The following is a 19,830-nucleotide window of genomic DNA, read 5'->3' on the forward strand; positions in this document are numbered from 1 at the left end:
CCCAACCAAAAAAACAAATTAAAGGTTCACGGGTTCAGACACCAGGAATTCAGGGGATGGTGGGAGAGCAGAGTTGTGTTTGCGGACAGGCTGAGTGTGCTAACTCCAGGGAACTCAGTTAGATAAGATAGGGATCTGATCTGTGAGTAAACAGTCTATGGCCAACGTAGAGCTTAGGTTTTCTTGAATTTCTTATTTTTTGTCATGGTTTATCTGCCATTTGTCACCTCAGCAAGCGAGAAGTAGAGATTTTCAGGAGGATACTCTACTTCCTGACTAAAATCAACAGAGATAAACACCATCTTTCACCCTAGTGCTGGCTTTTTAATTGATGGTGTCTTAATAATGCTGACTAAATGTGCCAATCTTTTCAAGGAATATGATAAAGTTAATATATTGAGGACTTATTAGGACGAGAACATCACGGAGAGGCAGCAAAATGAATACAACATGAGGTCTGGTTAATGATGTCCTATGAGAAAATATTAGCCAATACTCCCTGGTTTTTGATTATTATCATTAATTCATACCGGGATGAAAACAGTTAAAAAAGGAAGGAAAAGTTAAATGCAAGGGATTTTTCAAATAAAATGTGAAGCTTTGCTAATTCCTAAAAGTAATGTCACTGTGTATCTTAATGTTCTTTTAATATAACCACACAAAGAAATAAAGAAGAATGTTGTATTCATTTAAGCAGAGAATTGGACAAAAACTACTTCCGCTCAGGGGGCAATTAGTGAAACACAATTGAGGAAAAAACACTTAGAGCTCAGGGATGCTGTATTGTAATGGTAAACAAACTGGCACAACATTACCCATTTGCATTTCATTTTGAAAAAAATAAGAAACCTGGGACAAAAGTACAACTGTCCGTCTACAATTATCTGAAGCAGCAAGACTCCACTTCCACTTTCATGACCCCCATGACAGTAGGTGGAAATGAAATTATAATCACATACCAATGGAAGTGCATGGTTTATGGAAAAGATTATTTATAGCAGTAATGGTGCATAAGGCACTGTGTTCCCGGGAGAGAAGGAGGCCTTGCTACAATTTGCAAAATGGGTGATGTGGGAACAGCCTCTTCTTAGAACTGCTGCATTTCATTTAGCTATACAGAAGAGCTGGTAGGCCGCCAGTTAGAATAACTTCCCATGCCGGTTGGAGGGAAGAGCAAGAGAGCAAAGTGCTTTTAGAAATGGTAACAACATGGTGGAAGTGGTGGGATGGGTTGGGATATTTCAGCTTGACAGTGGACACATCTCATCAGAAGGACTGAAGTGCTTTCCTATCACAATGGAGCAATGTCCTTGGAGGGTTGTCTGAGATACATTAAGCATCCATTCAAGATATACTGGTACTTAAGGAAAATCATGACGACTATAACAGTCACCAAACTGTTGTACATGCCAGATAGAATACAAAATGGATGCAATTTCATTGTCGAATGTCAGACATATTTATCAGAGTTTAAAGAGCCTGTGACACGAACCCAACAACTGTTGTGCAATGAAATAGTGGGCTACTAGTCATCTCGAACCGTCAGTTTAAAAAAGAAAACGCGATACCGTTCCGATAAATATCAATAATTTCGAACATCGCGGGAAAATTCCTTCGACTCATTTTGAGGTTTTGGGGGAAGCCGGAAGCCACGTCAATGCGGGAACGCTTCACTTTGCGGCGAGAGAGCCAAACACGGACAAAGTGTGTTGTCATGCGTAGAAATGGTGAATTACTGAGTTTAGGCACGTTAATAACGTTTTAATGAAGTTGACTACAGTATATTCATAGTCCATAGTGTCTCCCGTCCACCCACCACCCCGTCCACCCAGTAAAAACATCCCCACTACACCACTGGTTGTAGTAGTACACCAACATGGATTAAACGTGTGGTTTTTTTTACCACAATGTTGGGGAAATTAATGGATAAAATGCACGGTTTATTATTATTATTATTCCCACTCCGATCGGGACACTAGGTCCACCGTTTCCCCGCAGCGAGGCTCCCCCCGTTGACAGTTTACGTGGGCTGGGCTGGTACCGAAGTGGGCCGGTCGGATAAGTCACTATCACATCCCCCACTCTCCCCGTTGACAATTTACTAGTGGTACCGAAGTGGGCCGGTCGAGAGTCCCGGGCTGATTTTTAGTCCCAGTCCACCACTGGCTACATGACCGTATGATCGCCCATATTGACGCACCTAATTCCTAAACTTCTAACAGATACAACATAAACCGATCCTTCAGCCTCATATGAGCTCTCAGACACGTTCAACATTAAACTGTCATCGCTGTCTGAGCTTGTTGCTGTGTGCCCCATCGTGCGTTTACATGCAGATGCTGGGATCCTGAACGGTGCAGCTGGAGCGCTGTGCCCGCAATGACGTCACACATAATTTGGCGGGACTTGAAGAATCCCCGAGAAGATCTAGAAAATTGTCAACATTGAAGGGAAGATTAATGGTTATCAAAGTACAAATATCCAAAATCAGTTCAGTAACGGTTTTCAAGGGGACAATATTTACTCAAATTGATGGGTTTGGATGATGGGGGAAACTCGTGTCACAGGCTCTTTAAAACAACATATCGTGTTTACAGTTACAGTACCACACAACAAAAATACTTTAAGTAACCCATATTGACTTTAATGTAATCAGTTTCAGGAAGCAGCCAAAACATCCAAAGAATTATGCCTTCATATCAACATGTTTTCTGAAAAGGAATTGGTTGTATCAGGCCTGGGGTGTTTCAAGCATATGGTATGATCAGTGAGTGGACAGAATGGAAACCTGAGGGCTAACTAGTGCATGTGTGTGTGTGTGTGTGTGTGTGTGTGTGTGTGTGTGTGTGTGTGTGTGTGTGTGTGTGTGTGTGTGTGTGTGTGTGTGTGTGTGTGTGTGTGTGTGTGTGTGTGTTTGTGTCTGTGTGTGTCTGTGTGTGTGTGTGTGTGTGTGTGTGTGTGTGTGTGTGTGTTCCACAGCATACTGTCCTGCTTTCCGAGGTCATATCACCCTTCAGCTGGGCAGCAGTACTTCCCAGCTTGCAACAGATAGACAATGGCGAATGATTTAAGTTCCCATCACCTCAATGTCACAGCCCAGTCTGCCCGGGCCCCCTGCAGGTTCACGTCTCTGCCTCACAGAGTGATTCACCTACACTTTGCTCCAGTGTCGGTCACATGTAATAATCTCCCTCTCATCCATCCAGCAGACACTACCTTTAAGAAGAGTTTGATCTCAATTGGCTGCTAATAATTAAAAAGATAACAATCACGTCAGCTATAAGAAATTGTAGAGAGGGATGTGTTTGGACTTTTTGTGATTGATTTTAGTTTAACGAGCACGCTTCGTTGGTGCACACTCGAATAAACATGCACACTCATACATTTATGTACTAGTTGAGTCAGAGCATTCAGCGGAGACAGCAGAATCAGCTCTGTGTCCAGGGCATAAACAACATCAATAACACAGGGTTACTGACGTCAACCAAAATCAACAGGGCCAGGGCCTGAGAAACAGACAGCCAGCCAATTTATATAACAATGTGAAAAAAAGAGGAGCTGTGCGATGAGCGCGACAGCTGTGCTTAATCACGGGAACTAAGCCAAGAGAGATGTGAAGGGACACAGAAGGCCTGAGAGAAGGTGAAGAAAAGCTGGAGAGAGGAAGAGAGCTTGAGGGAAAACAGCAAGATGGGATATGAGAAAGGCAGAAAAGTATCAACTCTCAAACTTATACCTCAGTAACTGAGAGACTGATGGGAGTTCAAAGAAGAGGAGGGCTGATGCATTGAGAGTTCATCCCAGTGAGCGCAACATTCTCTTGACAAAACACTGAAATATGAAACATCAAAGCCTTAACGCTACTCTTTCCGAGTCACCATATTGCAAAGAGGGATACATTTACCGGAACCATGGTTGTTGTTCCCTTTCATGGACCTACTTTTTTTACCTGAACAAACTTTAATTTCCTTATCTGTTTTCAATAATCATAAGTTGTATGTATAACTAAAAGCTTTACAAAGATCATTACTTTTTGGTAATACACACATTTCTGTTGTAGGAAAATATTCTACACTACAAATCCCCCTGAGAAGGGAACCACACCAGACCAGCTTTCCTTGGTTCAGTCCATTCTGTCCTCCAGACCATGGCCATTCATCAGCAGACATCACAAGACAAACGCGGGCCATTCATCCAGAGCCACACAGTCTCCTCTGCCCAAAGGATTTGTGATTCAATTTGACTGAGTGATGCCCTGGGCCCCACGGCTGGAACTGAGTCTACTGGGGGTTTGCTGGGAAAGCAGGGTGCAAGGAGCAAGGACACACAGGAGACAAATGGTGGAACAGAAAGCCCCAGTAGTGCTTAGGAGCTTGAGGAAGGGATTAAGTCACATACTGTAAAAGCGTGACTGTTTATCAGAGGACACAAGCATGTCAGCAGATATTAACACAGTCATGCAAATATTGATGCAGGAGAAAAAATTATGCTCATTGTCAGGTTCAAACTTGTTTTTTGGGTTCCGCTACAACATATTTACATGCTCTAAAGCAGTGGTTCTCAACTGGTGGTTCGCGACCCAAAAATGGGTCGCAGACCAGTTTCGAGTGGGTCGCAGATGTGTGAGTGAAAAAAAAGAAAATTGAAAAAAAAAAATCCTTTTTTTTTTTTTTGTCGGAAAAAGTCAAACTTTTATTTTGAAGGCCCGATTTTCTAACGCTGTGCATGCAGTAGGCGTTGGACTGAAAGTACCGGAGACCATAAACGGTTTTGAAAATGTCTGTCAAGTAGTAATCATCTTCTCAATAAAACATCTCTGCTGATGTTTTTTCGAGTCTTCTGGCCAATCAGAATCAAGATTGTAGCCGGAAGTCCCCACTGAGAATAACTTTGCGGTAGAACTATTCTTTATACATCCATGGGTACAACTTCAGATAAAAATGAACACATAATGACATATGACCCCCGGTTTGATGATTGACAGGTCACAGAACAATGGGGGCTATCTACCCTTACCCACAATTTAAACAATTTAACACAGACTATCTCCTCTTTGCTCTTCTCTCTGTGTGGAGCAGCAAGTTCAGCTTCAGAACAAAGTGAAAAACAAACAATGGCATAAAATATTATTAATATGTCGTAATACATCTATTTATTTTCTTCTCAGAGTGTACCAGAATGGGTAGTTTATATGTTAGTATTTCAAAAAATCTCCTGAGGGAGAATCCCCCCAGACCCCCTTCTGGGGTTGGGTTTTCAGCACGTGTGCCTTTTTATGTTATACAGTTCAGCTTTGATTCCATCATCTCGTTAAACCTTATTTAAAAGCATTCTTTTGTTCTGTGAAGGGATATAAGGGATATATGCACTGTACTTCACTTTAATTAATATTGTATGCTGCGAAGCGTATATATTACTGCAGGATTTTTTGTTGAATAGATTTGAGTGGTTCAAAATTTCAGGTCGCGATCTATTGACTAAGGAAAAAGTGGGTCCCGAGGCCTGACCAGTTGAGAACCACTGCTCTAAAGTTAAAAGAAAATATGATTGTTCTCATACTGTCCGCATGAAAACAACTGTATTCAACCTCTGAAAAGGTCCTTTTTAACACCTGTCTCTTAAAGCTGCCCATTTGAAAACCCAGTTTGCTCTGATTGGCTACAAGGTAAACTGGCAAAAGACAATTTCAATCCGTTTGTGAAGATTGGTGCCTGTTCTTAGCCCACTAAAAACTGGGTTACTGTCTTATTTCGCAGTTTGAGTTTTGGCAGGAACTCTGAATCCCCAACTCTGTGAGCACAAGCAGTGAAAAAGTAAGTTTATGATGATATGTCCCTTTTAATGTGTCGCTTGTTGTACAGGTCAAAATAAGTGGGCTAAGGTGAAATACAGATAAAGCGAGACACATGAAAACAAAGAACAATAGGATGAAGCAGAAAGTGGATGAAAGTTACTATTACTTTAAACGCATCATCTCTGTCCCTCAGCAGGAAGGTAGCGAGAGCATGAAAGATTTAAAGATTAGGCTTTTAGTTTAAACCTGGCCCAAAGATGCACACTGAGACATCGAAGAGAGACGAGCAATACCACACTATCTCTGACTGAGCTTATCGTGACAATCATTATACGGTATACATATTATCACTAAAATCAGTGGATAAAAACCGTAACATTGAACAACAGACAGTTGTTTTATGCAACAAAACTGTGTTGAGTCAAGCACTCCAGTTGAAAGCCAGTGCTTGCTAGATGCTGCACTTACCTTTCTAAGACACATTTAAAAATGTATAAGGGCTAAAGACAAGCACTGCCTTAAAACAATGGGATGACCATCCTGCAGTTCTGCTCTGTGTTGGGTTGAGTGAGCTGAGTGATCCTGAAGGCAACATTTGGTCTGAAATAAGTTGAGGTGGAGAAGGTTCACGATAAAAGCTTCCATGTTTCCTCACCATCTATTATAAATCTGACCTTGACCGAGGCACTTAGCATCCAACTGTTTAAATCAAATTCCTTTTAATTATACTGTAGCAAAGGGGCTTTATTGGCACGACTGCTCAATGAGCTTCCAGTATATGCATCCATTATGTACCAAACTATATGTACTACATGTGATCCTGCACAAGCCATTAGGTCGTTGCTGTAAATAACATGTTCTTAGTCACCTTGTCCCGTGGAATTACAGTTAAATATAAAAGTGATTAAACACGTCTTATGAGCATTCAGGAACACAGTCGAGCATTAGAGTATAACAGCAAGAAACTCACACTAAAACATTTTCACAGCCGAATACATGTACACACTCAAACACACAGAGAGACTATACATAAACACATTATACGCATTAGAAACACACAAGGCAGCCAGCCATGCGCTAAGCCTGGGTTGACAGAGTTCATTTGAAAGATGTAAAATATTTATGAGAGAAGACTCTGCAGGGGAGGAAAAAGAGATGAAAATAGTGAGGGTGCAACGGGATAACAAATAAGGAAACGAATGAAACGATGAAGAGCGGGCACAACTGGAATGCCCTCTGTTACGGCTGAGCGGAAGAAATGCAAGCTAAATAAGTCATTGTCATTTCAAGTTCATTAGCTCACTGCGTGCCATCTCCCCTGGGACAAAGGAGAGAAGGGGAAAGGTTTATTTGGACAGTAGGAAAATCCCTGAGTACTTGTATAATGGAATACAAACTGATATGAATACATTATTCATAGACAGAAATAAAGAATGTGGAACAGCCATTGGTAATAATGGTTCAAATGACAGTGTTTGTGGGGGGACATGATGCTCGGACACACAGAAGTGATATCTATAGATGGTTTTAGGGGGTTTTTCTGAAAAAGTGAAACAGACTAGGATAAGTGAAAGAGGCTTCTAATAGAGAGAGGAGAAAGGAAAGAAGAAAAATTAAATAAATGTAGGTAATGAAAACTAATCCTGTTACAGCAAATAGGATGACAATTGACAGTAATGACATATTCCCCCTGTAATTATGAGCATTTGACTGCGCCCCTCTTCTCATAAGGCCTTCACGTAATCCTCTGGTCATTCCCATTCCTCCGTCTTCAGAAAGTGAATCTACAGATCTAAATAGCCGACTGTGGTCAAGCAAAATAAGCAAACCACCATGAAGTACAAAGGGGTTTCCTTAGCCACAAATGAAGTTAAGGAAATTATGTCACATAAAACCATAACTATCTAATTACAGAAAAATGTGCTTAGAAAGCAGAACATCTAATAAGAGATGAAAGTTGGAGTGGAATCAGAGAAATAAGGAAAGCTGCTTCACCACAAACTGGGAGTGGGAGATATAAAGAGGCTGCAATGCACAGTTAGAACAACCCATCTGGGTATTCTAGAAGAACTACGGTAATGTTATGGGGGACCAGGAATCTCTGCAGTTAAAGTCAATTATACAGTGGAGATACGGAAAATGTACCGGATGGAGAGGGAGAGATGCTGCAGGATCACAGCACACTAAAGCATGGAAAACTGTGCTAGCTAAGCCTCAAGGAAGCCAATAAAACAACATACAGATTTCACTGTAATTACATTCGAACTCGGAGCAAAGGAAGTGGGGGGACGGTTAAAGTGAGTGTGAGAAAACGGACTCCCACAGGAAGACTTTATAAGAAAACTAACAGGATTTAATCTTTAAATCAGCTGCTTATAAAATCCACTTTTTAAGAAATTATTTATGTTATCAATATTGCACACGTGTGTAGCTGCATAAACAATGAAGATATTCTCATATTTTTGGATTGTGTTCAAGAAACACACAGCTTTAATGCTTAGGCTATAAAATGGCTGGTAAAATTAGATCAGAAAAATATCCAGTCATAAAATCGCAGACAAGTACCAGAAACAAACAAGCAATGTGTTTTGGAGAGCATCTGTAAGCATGCAGTAAATTTCACATGAAAAATAAATGAATTGACAACTTCCTCTACAGGAGTAGATAGGGGAAGAATGCCTCAAAGGCAAAAAACGACTAAGGGAGAGAGAAAGAGAGGAGAAAATAATTACGATAATGGAAACTGTGTGAATAGTTTATCTCGATAAGAGAAAACCTTCAGGAAATGATGTGCGCCAAGTAACAATAAAGAAAAAATAACTATTGTGTGGAGCCATTTGCCTGGAGCAGCTATAAACAAAATCCTCCAAAATGACCAATTTAAAAAGCCAAAGAGGGAACAGTCAGACGGAGGCAGATGTGCGCGAGATGTGGAGAAAGTAGCAACTGTTCTGAATCCCAAGTATAGAAACATGCTCCTAGTTAGGAAGAGATTGCAGGGAATAATGTCGACACCTCAGGGAAGGGAAGGTAAACAAAGAAGAGATTCACAAGTCTGGAGGCACAAAGAAACACACATGCTAACAAAACCTTGATAACTTGGAGTTCTACTGCTGCATGTCAGCTATAGTGTTTTTAATAAAGAAAACCCATGTCTGGAAGAAAGGGCCACAGTTGGACAGAGCAGAACAGGAATGATTGCTTATCAAAGGGAAGTGTGCGGTTGAGGGACGTGTGTACTACTGCGCCTGTGTCTCCTATCTTTATTAAATCTGTATTGTGTGTGCCAGGCATCTGAGCAGCGAGGTGCTGGACACATTTCAGGCATTCAACACTTAGACGACTCCTCACTGATTTGATCATTTATTCCAATCTTTTTATATACTAGCCCAATCTCTTGTCTGTTCAATTCCTATTTCCTCCTTTTTTATGTTTGAGAGATAGGAGCCTGAAGGCTGTCCCCATCAGAGAATATCCATCTATTTTGGAAATTATATTGGTTGGGTATCGAGAACTGGGCCAGAAACGGGGGAGGTGATTCAAAGTGTGTCTGGGCTTCACAAAATAGTGTTAAACCAGATATATATAGTCGCTGCACGGAAATGATTTCAAACAAGGACATGACAAAGTATATCCAAGTCAGAATGCCCCAGGAACAGCTGATACTAGCACATAAAGTGAAAACAAACAAATAAAAGATTTGTCCGTTATTTATTTACACGATTGATATATCATTAAATCCACAACTTCTTTGACATCTACTTAAAAATTATTTGACAAGCTAAAATTAATTAATTAATTATCTTGAATAAGGGCAATTTAAAAAGAAAATGTGTTTGATTGTGTCTGCCTAATATCATTGTAAATCAGATATATTTGGGTTTAGGTCTTTTGGACTTTTAGTCTTTTAATCTGATAAAACATGAATAGTTTGTGTGTTTTTAAATACTCTAGTCTAGAGCCAGATTTTGTATTATAATGTTTTTGTCAGAAGTCAAATCTAAAGATTATCCAACCCCATATGTGGATGTCTATCCCTGTGTCCCTGCTGAATTTGTTGCCATAGTGCCATAGCCACAGGATTTCCCAACAAACACTCCGGTCCACAGCTGCAGACAGTGCGTATGTGTGTGTTGGCATAGGGTGTGTCCCCCTGTAAAATGTGTACCGCGTTCCCTCGCTTAATATGGTATAGTGGCTGTCCCGGTTTGGGTCTGTACCATCTGTCAAGCAGCGGGACGGGAGTAAGAAGAGAGGTAGCTAGAGCAGAAGCGAAGCCACGCTGAGAGCTAAAGCCAGTTCCTTGTCACTTCAAATACCCACCTAGTCTACAGAAAGCCCTGCTGCAAGGGACATGAGCCACAACATCTTGCCATGACACACGTGTCATTTACATAACTGAAGAAAGGGCACGACAAAAAATGGCAGCAAGTATGCGCACACACACTTGGAAGGCAAATGGAGAGTAAGTGCTTCAGTAACATTCTCAGTGTGGCTTTAGAAGTCATGTGGAGTCCAGACACATCTGAGGCACACACACAAATTAATACTCTCTCTCATATGCTTATGGACACATTGGGCACTTGGGCACACATCTGCATCGACACACATACACACATACACACACACACACACACACACACACACACACACACACACACACACACACACACACACACACACACACACAACAAGAGACACTGAAGGCGCTTGCTGTGACAAGGGAATAACTCTCCTTTTGACACAACCAATTCCTCTCAAGACAAAAGAGGAGTCACTCACTACACACTGCAGCCCTCAGAAGAACAACACACACACACATACACACACACACACACACACACACACACACACACACACACACACACACACAGACACACACACACACACACACACGCCTGTTGCAATGACACTACAAACCCCGTCAAAAAAAGACAGGCCTATGCTATCATCTATTTGAGCGTGTGTGTGTGTGTGTGTGTGTGTGTGTGTGTGTGTGTGTGTGTGTGTGTGTGTGTGTGTGTGTGTGTGTGTGTGTGTGTGTGTGTGTGTGTGTGTGTGTGTGTGTGTGTGTGTGTGTGTGTGTGTGTGTGTGTGTGTGTGTGTGTGTGTGTGTGTGTGTGTGAATGGAGGGCTGTATGTGTGAACTCCTACTCTCACATTAGACAAGTGACAGGGAACAAAAGACACGAGGAGTGCGAGAACAGAGAAAAGAGAGGATGGCATGCATGCTGGTCATCGAAGAGGAAGCTGATACTGATTAGGTGGTGCATTATATTCTAAAAAGCAATCTCTGTTGGACATCAATTTCCTACCTCTTACACTCTGAGGTAGACTGCTTTAGTTTAACTTAAATAGTTCATAGGAAATAGAAAAGGAAATAGTAAAGTGTTTGTCAGCTTATTGTACAAAAAGTAATCATTTGGTAAAAAATATTCTGACCCTAAATAGTGTGCCACATTTAGATTAGACAACTAATTCATAGACTGCTAAATGTAGAATCTCTGTTCAAAGTTTTTTTTTTTCGACCTAGTTCACAGACTTTGCAGAGATCAGAGCAGCTAAACATGTTTGGACAGACTGTCCTCCAGATTTTCATGTTTCTAACAGGCCCCGAGAATTAAGCGATGTACATAAAGGTAACGAAAGCACACTGTTTAAAGAAACTATTTGCTTTAAATCATTTTTAACTCCATCGTTTGTCCTCTTTTTCTTTGTGCTGTTTTTTCTATAGGTTGTCATTGGGCGGAGCAGGGACTAGCAAAATCAGGCAGACCAGGGCAGGCAAAGTCACAGTCAGCAGTCCATCGGCTCTCTCGCTCTCCCTCTCTCTCTCTTTCTACTGTATGGTGAACATCAAACACACTGTGGTCTGTTTCATGCTCCCTGCAGCCCATTATGGCTTAATGCTTCAAGAGGCTTCTTACTGACTTCAGCATTTTAACAACTCCAGCATTATTCAGATGGTAGGCAAATACACGTACACAAAGAGACACGCACGCTAACAAACACACAATGAAACAGGCACAGAAAGGCGCCCAGATGCAGGGATTCATACCCTTTAAACTGCAGCAGAGTTATGTGCCTGCACACTGCGATACAGAAACAATTGTTGCTTCTGCTTTAATCTGCCCATAGAGGAAGAGCGACAAATACACAGGGCCTTATGCTGACATTAACCTTCAAATAAGCTTTGGCCCTCTTATCTCAGAGTCGGTTAATGAGTTCCATTCACAAGACGGCAATATGTAATTCAGCGTGAACAATTAGTTATCCACCATATGAAGAATAAGAACATCACATCAGTGGGGATATTAATAGGTTGGAGATAATAATTCTGTCCAGAACTGCCATAGTGACAACACTGTAAGCTTATCTCAACACACACACACAGTGTTTACTATTTACTAGGCTACTAAGTTTGTCCCTTTGTCTGTCTAGAGCCATTTCAAAAAGGAATCCATAACATTGCTGGCTTTATGTGTTTAGTCATTTGTTTTGTCAGTGGAAATACAGTAGGAAATGTTGTTTCGACTTTTTTGCTGAATATGCATTCAATCATCCACGCAGAATGGAAATGCCTTAACAACTGAATGTGTTTTGTGAAACAATTTTGTATTTCTTTCTGCAAACAAAATCTGCTGTAAGGCTCATTATCTGACTACAGAGGCAGAAAACTAACATCTTAGCTCAGTAACACTGTTAATGGAGCAATGCATTAGTTGAGTGAGAACACTGTGAACCTATTTTTTGCTGTCCTAACGTACAATCCTAGACTATGCAGATTCACGGATTCATTGGATGCTTGTATACCAATGGGGGTAAATTTAAAAAGTTGGGATGCACCGATCCAAATTGCTTAGTTGCAATATTGATAACTATACCTGGGCTTGGGAATAGACAAAGTGTTTAAATAACACTATGTATGTATGCCTCATTATGGAAGTTACTGGGATCATTCTTTTATGTTTAAGGCTACACCAGGCTTGAATTAAACATTGCTTTCATAACTTTTGCTAAATTGGATGTAACAAACAAATACAGATATGAATTAACGAAACTATTGACTTTTAGTAAAAGAATAAATCTTGCAGCGACAACTTTGTAAATAATAGTTAAAATGTGTCAAACTCTGTGGCATGATGCTAACGAAGGTGCTTGTGTTATATTTTCCAGACACTGAAAACACTGGCTTTCTAGCCCAAAAACATTTGTAGGAAATAATACATGAAGACAGAAAACATGTTTGTTGTTAGCTATGCGGTCTATCGCCTTGTTGCTGATGCATGAAGTGGTATACGTGCATGTGAAAATCTGAAGTAAACATAAAATGAAATAGATAGTCCACATTGGCACCAATACCAGATCCCAATATCAGTTTTAGATTGGTGCATCCCTGATAAAAATGTTTATTAATGTGATCTCTTTCATATATTAGGAGTTTTGTTGTTGGTTCTGCAGCATCTCCCTGGCTGTCCAGCTCCATTTTATTCAGGCAGTGGGTACCTCCATTTAACCCCCGGCTGGTAAGGGTTGTAGGGGCCAGCAAACACACATAGCAGCCATTATCTTATCATTACACAGTCAAAGAGGTGAGAGAGTTGCCTGGGGAGATTTCCTACGCTGTGTTTGAAAACTCATGCTCTGTTTTAGCTACAACGATACCATTATACATTTCAAGGAAAATTCACAGTCAAGCCACTGAGTTCAAAACATTCCCATACTTTTTCGCTGTTGGCTACCATACTGATCAGCCCATATTCCAGCCACAAGCCAGTCTTTAGTCAGCAAACCGTTCCTAGCGAGCCTGGTGAGCAGCGATCCCAGTGTATCATTAGCCAAACACTGGTTAGAGATGACACTTAAGAGCACTTAGCAACTCACTATCAGCCTGTAGCAACCAGCAATCAACAACAACACAAATACAGCCTGGGAAAAGCCGATGCCATACCAAAATGTTACCAGCCTTTCTGCAGATGTCTCATGCAGCTTGTCTTTTTGTAAAAGGCTTATATGTCATTGGACATCTAACACTCATTGGCTGCCAGCTGCTTTCAAAGAGTGCCTGGCGCCTCTCTCCTCGAGAGCCGATGAGAGAGAGAGAAACAGAGGGATGAAGAATGTCATCCCCTGAAAGACAAACAGATAAGTCATCACGACTGTAATGATGGGGTGGGACAGGGAGGGGGCAGTGCAGGGAGGAGACGGATGAGCCTCGTAAAAATCAATCATCCATTTTTTGGTAAATACCAACAAAAATATGTTTCCAATACTGATCACATTGGGGAGAGTTCAACTTATCGCACTTCTTATGATTAGTTTCGAACCATCACTTTTCATTTCTGCTCAATGGATACTGTTCTTATGGTCCAGTAAACACAGATTTAACACAATAACAAACAGCTCACCCTTAACTCAATAGCTTTCTTCCGCATGGCTTTACTCTAGGGCAAATTACTTAAGAACAGGGGACCATCCACGTTGTTATATGAGGCGCATCGGTGTGAAAACAATATCTAGGAATCTTCTTTCACCGCTGACTGAGCATAATCAAACAAGGATTGTGAGGTGGAGGGGGGTGTTGGGAGCAGTTCTCTTCCTCTCCTTTATTAGCTTTCATCAAGGGTACTCATTCCAACAGTGGTATAAAAGTTAAAAGTATATTTTTAATACACAAACTGTTTTAATTAAAAAAGCTAGTTTTAACATTTCAAAAGGTTGTTGAGATGTGTTTTGCATACGCTTTCGTGTTTGATATAACATATTTTGTTAATCTAAAAATGTAATAAAATGTTCAATTCAGAAGTATATTCTCAACTTTGTGTGCCAAGGAATTGTACCTCATAAAAAATTTAGAGCAGCATTGACAAGGATTTTAATGTGCTGCCACTGGACTTGATTTTTAGAGTCAGGCTGCAGTCGTCCCTCATTGTCCTCCCAGACTGAATGGAGGAGATGTTCTCAGCATGTGACCTTGAGTCAGGCACCGCCAATACATTAAGTTGATCAAGCCCTGGTGTCACAGCAGGATATATCCTTCTTCAAATGTCAGGGATCACACAAAACGTTCATGTGGCTCATGATGAGAAGGAATACATTAAATCTTTCATATTTTACTGAGGTGTTTAATATGTCAGGCTGGAGCCGATGAGTGATTATTTATGCTCGAGAGCCAAGAGACAGGGACACAGGGAGAAATATTGTCAAAGCCAAATCTGCATTTCCCTCTATCTCTCTTTCTGTCTAACATGTATCCACCTATACATCTCTCTTATTCTCTCTCAGGTCTCTATCTCTCCCTGGCACTCAGTCTCTGTCTCACTCCCTTATTTTCTCTCTTACTAGGAATGCATTGACCCCAGACTTAAGTAAGCTCCACATCATTGATTGAAACAAGAAGAATAGGTGGTGTCATGACAAGACAGATGTTATCTTTAAAGCATTATGGATTCCAGACATTTGGAAGAAAAGGGTTTCAAAGGGACCGGTGCTGGTGTTAATTCTGCCAAATGATTTATTCAGTATGGTCAATCAATTAAATTAGAAGTGTCCAGTTACTACTTGGCCCTCACTACCTTATGATGTATGATGTGATGACATGAGCTAACAGCTTCATCACATTACCGCCCCACCCTCAAATCCTATAATCTCCTATTCTACAAGTGCAATCACCAGGCATGATCTACTGTATATCCTTTCATCAGATATCATCTTCCTCATAAGCACACACTTGATTCTCCATGTATGCATTTCAGTGTCAGCTCTAGAAACCTGCGTGATAAACATCTACAATCTATAGGGTGAAAAGCGAAGCCCACAGCATTGACATGCTATTTCGGTCACGACACAATGCTCCTGCAAACGTGCTGTGCTGTGTGATATGCTTTCAGAAAATAGTGCAGTTTCTACTTTAGGATCATCCTGAGAGTGTGACCTTTAGGTGATTACTGCAGAAAGTCACTCTTCTGTGCTATACGGCCTGTGCTAATGGACAAACATTTCGGTCTTCGCAGAAGAGAGGAGTTTATCTACTGTCAGTGGTGTAGCAATCTGTGGAAAATGAATTGGACAAAATAGAGAAGGTGACTGACGCAGTCTAAAGGGGCTTTCCGAGGAAGGGTATGTTATCAGATTGAGAGGGCCTGTGGCTGGGTTACAGTAAGAATCATTGCACACATTAACATTAATTTCTTGCTGCTAAAAGGCTATAGATAACTTCAAATATTAGCGTTGTACTTTATAGTCATTACTTTCATCACAGTCACTGTTTTGACAGTTTTAGGACAATGGAATTAAAAAGTATGCAAGTTCAAAATAGATTTCCTTCCCTTTAAATCTGTGCACAGGAAAGTGGTTGTGTAAGCACACAGTCACAGTCTTGAGTCTTGTCCATGCATGTATGATAACGATACTGTAACCATATAACTTTTCAGGAAAGTGTGTGTGTGTGGTGTGTGTGTTCATGTATGTAAAAGCATTGCACTGAATTCCAGAGGAGGCACACATGTAATCATCTGAACTGCAGAGGGGCTTGTGACTGTCTGACATCAGCCCATGAATGACACAGTGAGCACCATATTATTTGCATGGTTACAGCACATGGTCAAGTGACTTGCAATTCATAGAATTCAACGCACAGAGACCAGGCGGCTTAAAAGGAAGATTAAGAAGCGTCTTCAGGAGTAGCAGATTAGTGTATGGAAACTGAGAAATGAGAACTGAAAGACAGTCTCTGGTTCTGCATCTGTGTTTCTCAAAATGTCAAGTGTGAGTGAATTTGGGGGACTTTTACATAATTTCTGATGAGGGATCAAACACCAAGATTGTCTGTGACATTTGAGTACTGTCCTAATGTCTTTTCAAAGCAATGTTTCATCCTGAGAAATAGCCAAGAGCTAGAGCTCATCTGCTTCAACATGTGACTTGAAAAGTGTGTGCCAAAAGGTATTAAAGGTAAAAAGATAGAACCTGGGTTTGCTCACTCTTACAACAAAACATGTAATTGTTAGCTTGTGATTAACAAGGCACATTTGTAGATTACAATTTTCTGCAGTGATTTTTAAAAACACTATTGTATGCAACCTTTATCATTCATTTTCAGAATTATAAATGTTTACAGGGTAGGTCGGATGAACACAACAAATACTGATACTGCAGGTGCGACTTTGGCCCCAAAATAGACTAACATTCCTAGGGGGACTTGCGGAGGGATTATGGTTCTCAGTGGCAATGAGTTCATAGCAACTGTATGGGGCTTCACAGTGTAGTGAACATTTAATGGAAAAATGTTGCGTTGTTAATCGACAGGTATATGATCCTGAAAGTGTGTTTGGGGTAAATAAAACATGTATTCCACATACACAGTATGAGTGCTCACAGAGGGAGCTTACCTGATATTTCAGACTGAGGGACCCCATCCAGAGGGAATCCTTTCCCGCTATAAAACTGCCTGATATCCGAACAACTCCGGGCTTTGCTGGTCCCTTTGTCCCCATAGGCTGGTGCCGTTAGAGAGCACACCGCCAGTGCCGCTATGATGAAGGAATCCATCCCAGCCGACTGCTGTGTGTGGACTTAGTCAAGTGCAAATCCGAAGCGACTGTGTTGAGTCCTAAACGGAGCAGGGGACTCGCAGTAGGAAGCCGCGTGTCACACAAGGCTACTGATTGCTGCTGTGCGTAAAATATCCTCCACCTTCCTTTCTAAATCCTTCCTGATCTTATAGAGCGTCTGTACTGCACAGGAGCGACTCTTCACCGCGCAGAGGTCCCGTCTCCACACACTCCTGGGGCGGGGGGGGGGGGGGGGGGGGGGGGGGGGGGGAGCAATGTGGACAGGACAGCAGCTTAGTTATTTTCCCCAAAACAATTCTCCAGCTGTGCCCAGGAAGAGTTCAGATCTCCTGTGTTGTATATCCACTGTTTGTTTTGTTAGCTCACCTAGAGAGGGAGAAGCAAGATATGAAATAATTAGGTTACGCGTTTACAGCTGAAATAATTTAGGTCGTGGCAGAAAATAGCAGTGTTTTGCGCTGACGCTGTGCAGCCGGTTTCTGTCGCCACACGCCTACCGACTATATGACGGCCCGCAGGGATCTGAGAGTGAGGAGGTGCGCACTGGCAGTTACCGCAGATCGTTCCCGGCTCAGGGTATTCTCAACGATGCTATGCCAGAGCTGCCACTGTGTGGAATAAGGAGGAGGCGAGAGAGAGAGAGAGAGAGGGGGGGGGGGGGGGGGGGAGAGAGAGGGAGAGAGAGAGAGAGAAAAAAGGTGAATGTGATCGTGCACGGGGTTTCGCGTTCCTCTCTCATTTCATTCTGTCTCATCTAAATATTAGTATTATTACATTTCGGAAAAAGCATCCGTCATTCCCACTTAGTATCAGTCTAACACACTGTGTGTGTGGTGTTTATTTATTGTATTTATAACGTGGTCTTGTCCTAATTAGAAGAATGTGCTCTCTGTGTCCTTTCAGCTTGATCTCCACCAGCCAGGTGTCACAGGTGAACCATGGGCGAGCCTTCGACCCCAGGCACCAACCCCCCCATAGCAGAGCAACATGCTTTCCTCTCCTCCACTCCGCACTGCCTGCACACATATGCCATCACTCCTCAAGGTGTAATTAGACAAGTCACTGCTCGCCCGGTGCAAGGGGGTTTACCTGACACCTGCTGAATGCCTTCATTATCTGAGCTTCTGTTCGTATACTGTGTGAAATATGCTCACCTTTATATGTTCACAAGCATGTCTTCCACTTTTTTATTCTGTTACCAACCTACAGTGTCTTGCTGATATTCCTGTAGGGTGTTGCCCTATTTGGCTTTGTTTGGGGAAAGGCTTTTCTATCTTTCAAAAGGAAATACTTTAAAGCAGGCTGCATTTATACTTTGAATGTTTCAGTTTATTCATTACTTCTTATAGGATCAGCAACTCCCGGTTCCGGATCCAGTAAGCCAGCGCCTTTTCATGGCCTATGGCAGCAATATGTCCCTGACTAATATTTGTGTATCCTTTTTTTGTATGAGAGCGGAAAAAGTTCAGAGTTCAGTTAGGGACTCTTTTGAGTCAACAGTTGAGTTTAAAGGCGTTATGTTGTAATGATTGCACTTGTTTCATGAGTGCAATGTTCATCCTATGCATGAGCACCAATAGTCATTTATGACAAGTGTAACATATTTTCTTGTGACATTAAAAAACCCAAAACAGACCCTTTGGGCACATCTTACATCCTGGATAATAGTTTTGTTTAGCAATAAAGAGACATCCAGTTCTCTCGCCTAAAAGGCTCTTTTTAGTCATCTCACTGTGAAATTGAATCAGACACTGTTTGATGGTGTAACTCCTGAGGGAGATGCTTTTTAAGGATTGTTTGTGAAAGAAGAAGCCACCGCACATTATCGCAGTGACACATAGAAAAACAGTGCAGCCTGAAATAACCAAGCCGTCACACGACAGATAGACAAACAAAAGTAAGAAGCAATGACAGAAAGGAGAAAAGTCAGGAGGAGTGAGCCACATGGCAAGAACAGTCATTTCCTGCCTCGCAATCATTCTTTTTATGAAGGCAGATATTGTTTATGAATACATTAGGAAATGTTGCACTATAATTAGTTTGTTCCCCGTGACTGGATAAGCCCAAACAAAGCGGCAGGATCTCACATATCACTAGCTACTCGATTCCCGTCATTACACTCTGAAATGAGTAGGCATGAATTGTAACTTCGTCCGGCTGGGTCAAGTGTCTTAATTATTTGCATCCTGCACATTTGTGATTGGGCAAATATGGCCATACTCTGCTAAAGTTTTTAAATGGTGTAATCATGCCTCACAGCAGACAGAAACCACTTGCTTCACTTTTCCTGTTGCTGTGGGGGAACACCGGCAGAGTTGGACACATGTGGCCAGAGGTTAATAAGCCTATAGTGGCCTCAAAGTGTGTGTGTGTGTGTGTGTGTGTGTGTGTGTGTGTGTGTGTGTGTGTGTGTGTGTGTGTGTGTGTGTGTGTGTGTGTGTGTGTGTGTGTGTGTGTGTGTGT

General features: G+C 41.6%; 1 protein-coding gene across 2 annotated transcripts in view; it reads right to left on the minus strand.

The window, feature by feature from the left end:
• gpc1b (glypican 1b) overlaps positions 1 to 17,988 on the minus strand; it is a 63,029-nt gene extending 45,041 nt beyond the window's left edge. Inside the window, exons 1-2 of one of the 2 annotated variants that reach the window (XM_079648329.1) lie at positions 17,865 to 17,988; positions 17,185 to 17,733 (exon numbers count right to left, since the gene is read on the minus strand). In XM_079648329.1, coding sequence (XP_079504455.1) covers positions 17,185 to 17,344 — 160 coding nt within the window. In that variant the 5' untranslated portion in view covers positions 17,345 to 17,733; positions 17,865 to 17,988. Of the gene's footprint in view, positions 1 to 17,184 lie in introns of both variants that reach the window. The other variant, XM_079648328.1, reaches the window with a different exon arrangement.
• Between the last annotated feature and the right edge of the window lie 1,842 nt (positions 17,989 to 19,830).

The sequence above is a fragment of the Notothenia rossii genome (genome assembly GCF_949606895.1).
Source record: "Notothenia rossii genome assembly, chromosome: 9".
Classification (NCBI taxonomy): domain Eukaryota; kingdom Metazoa; phylum Chordata; class Actinopteri; order Perciformes; family Nototheniidae; genus Notothenia; species Notothenia rossii.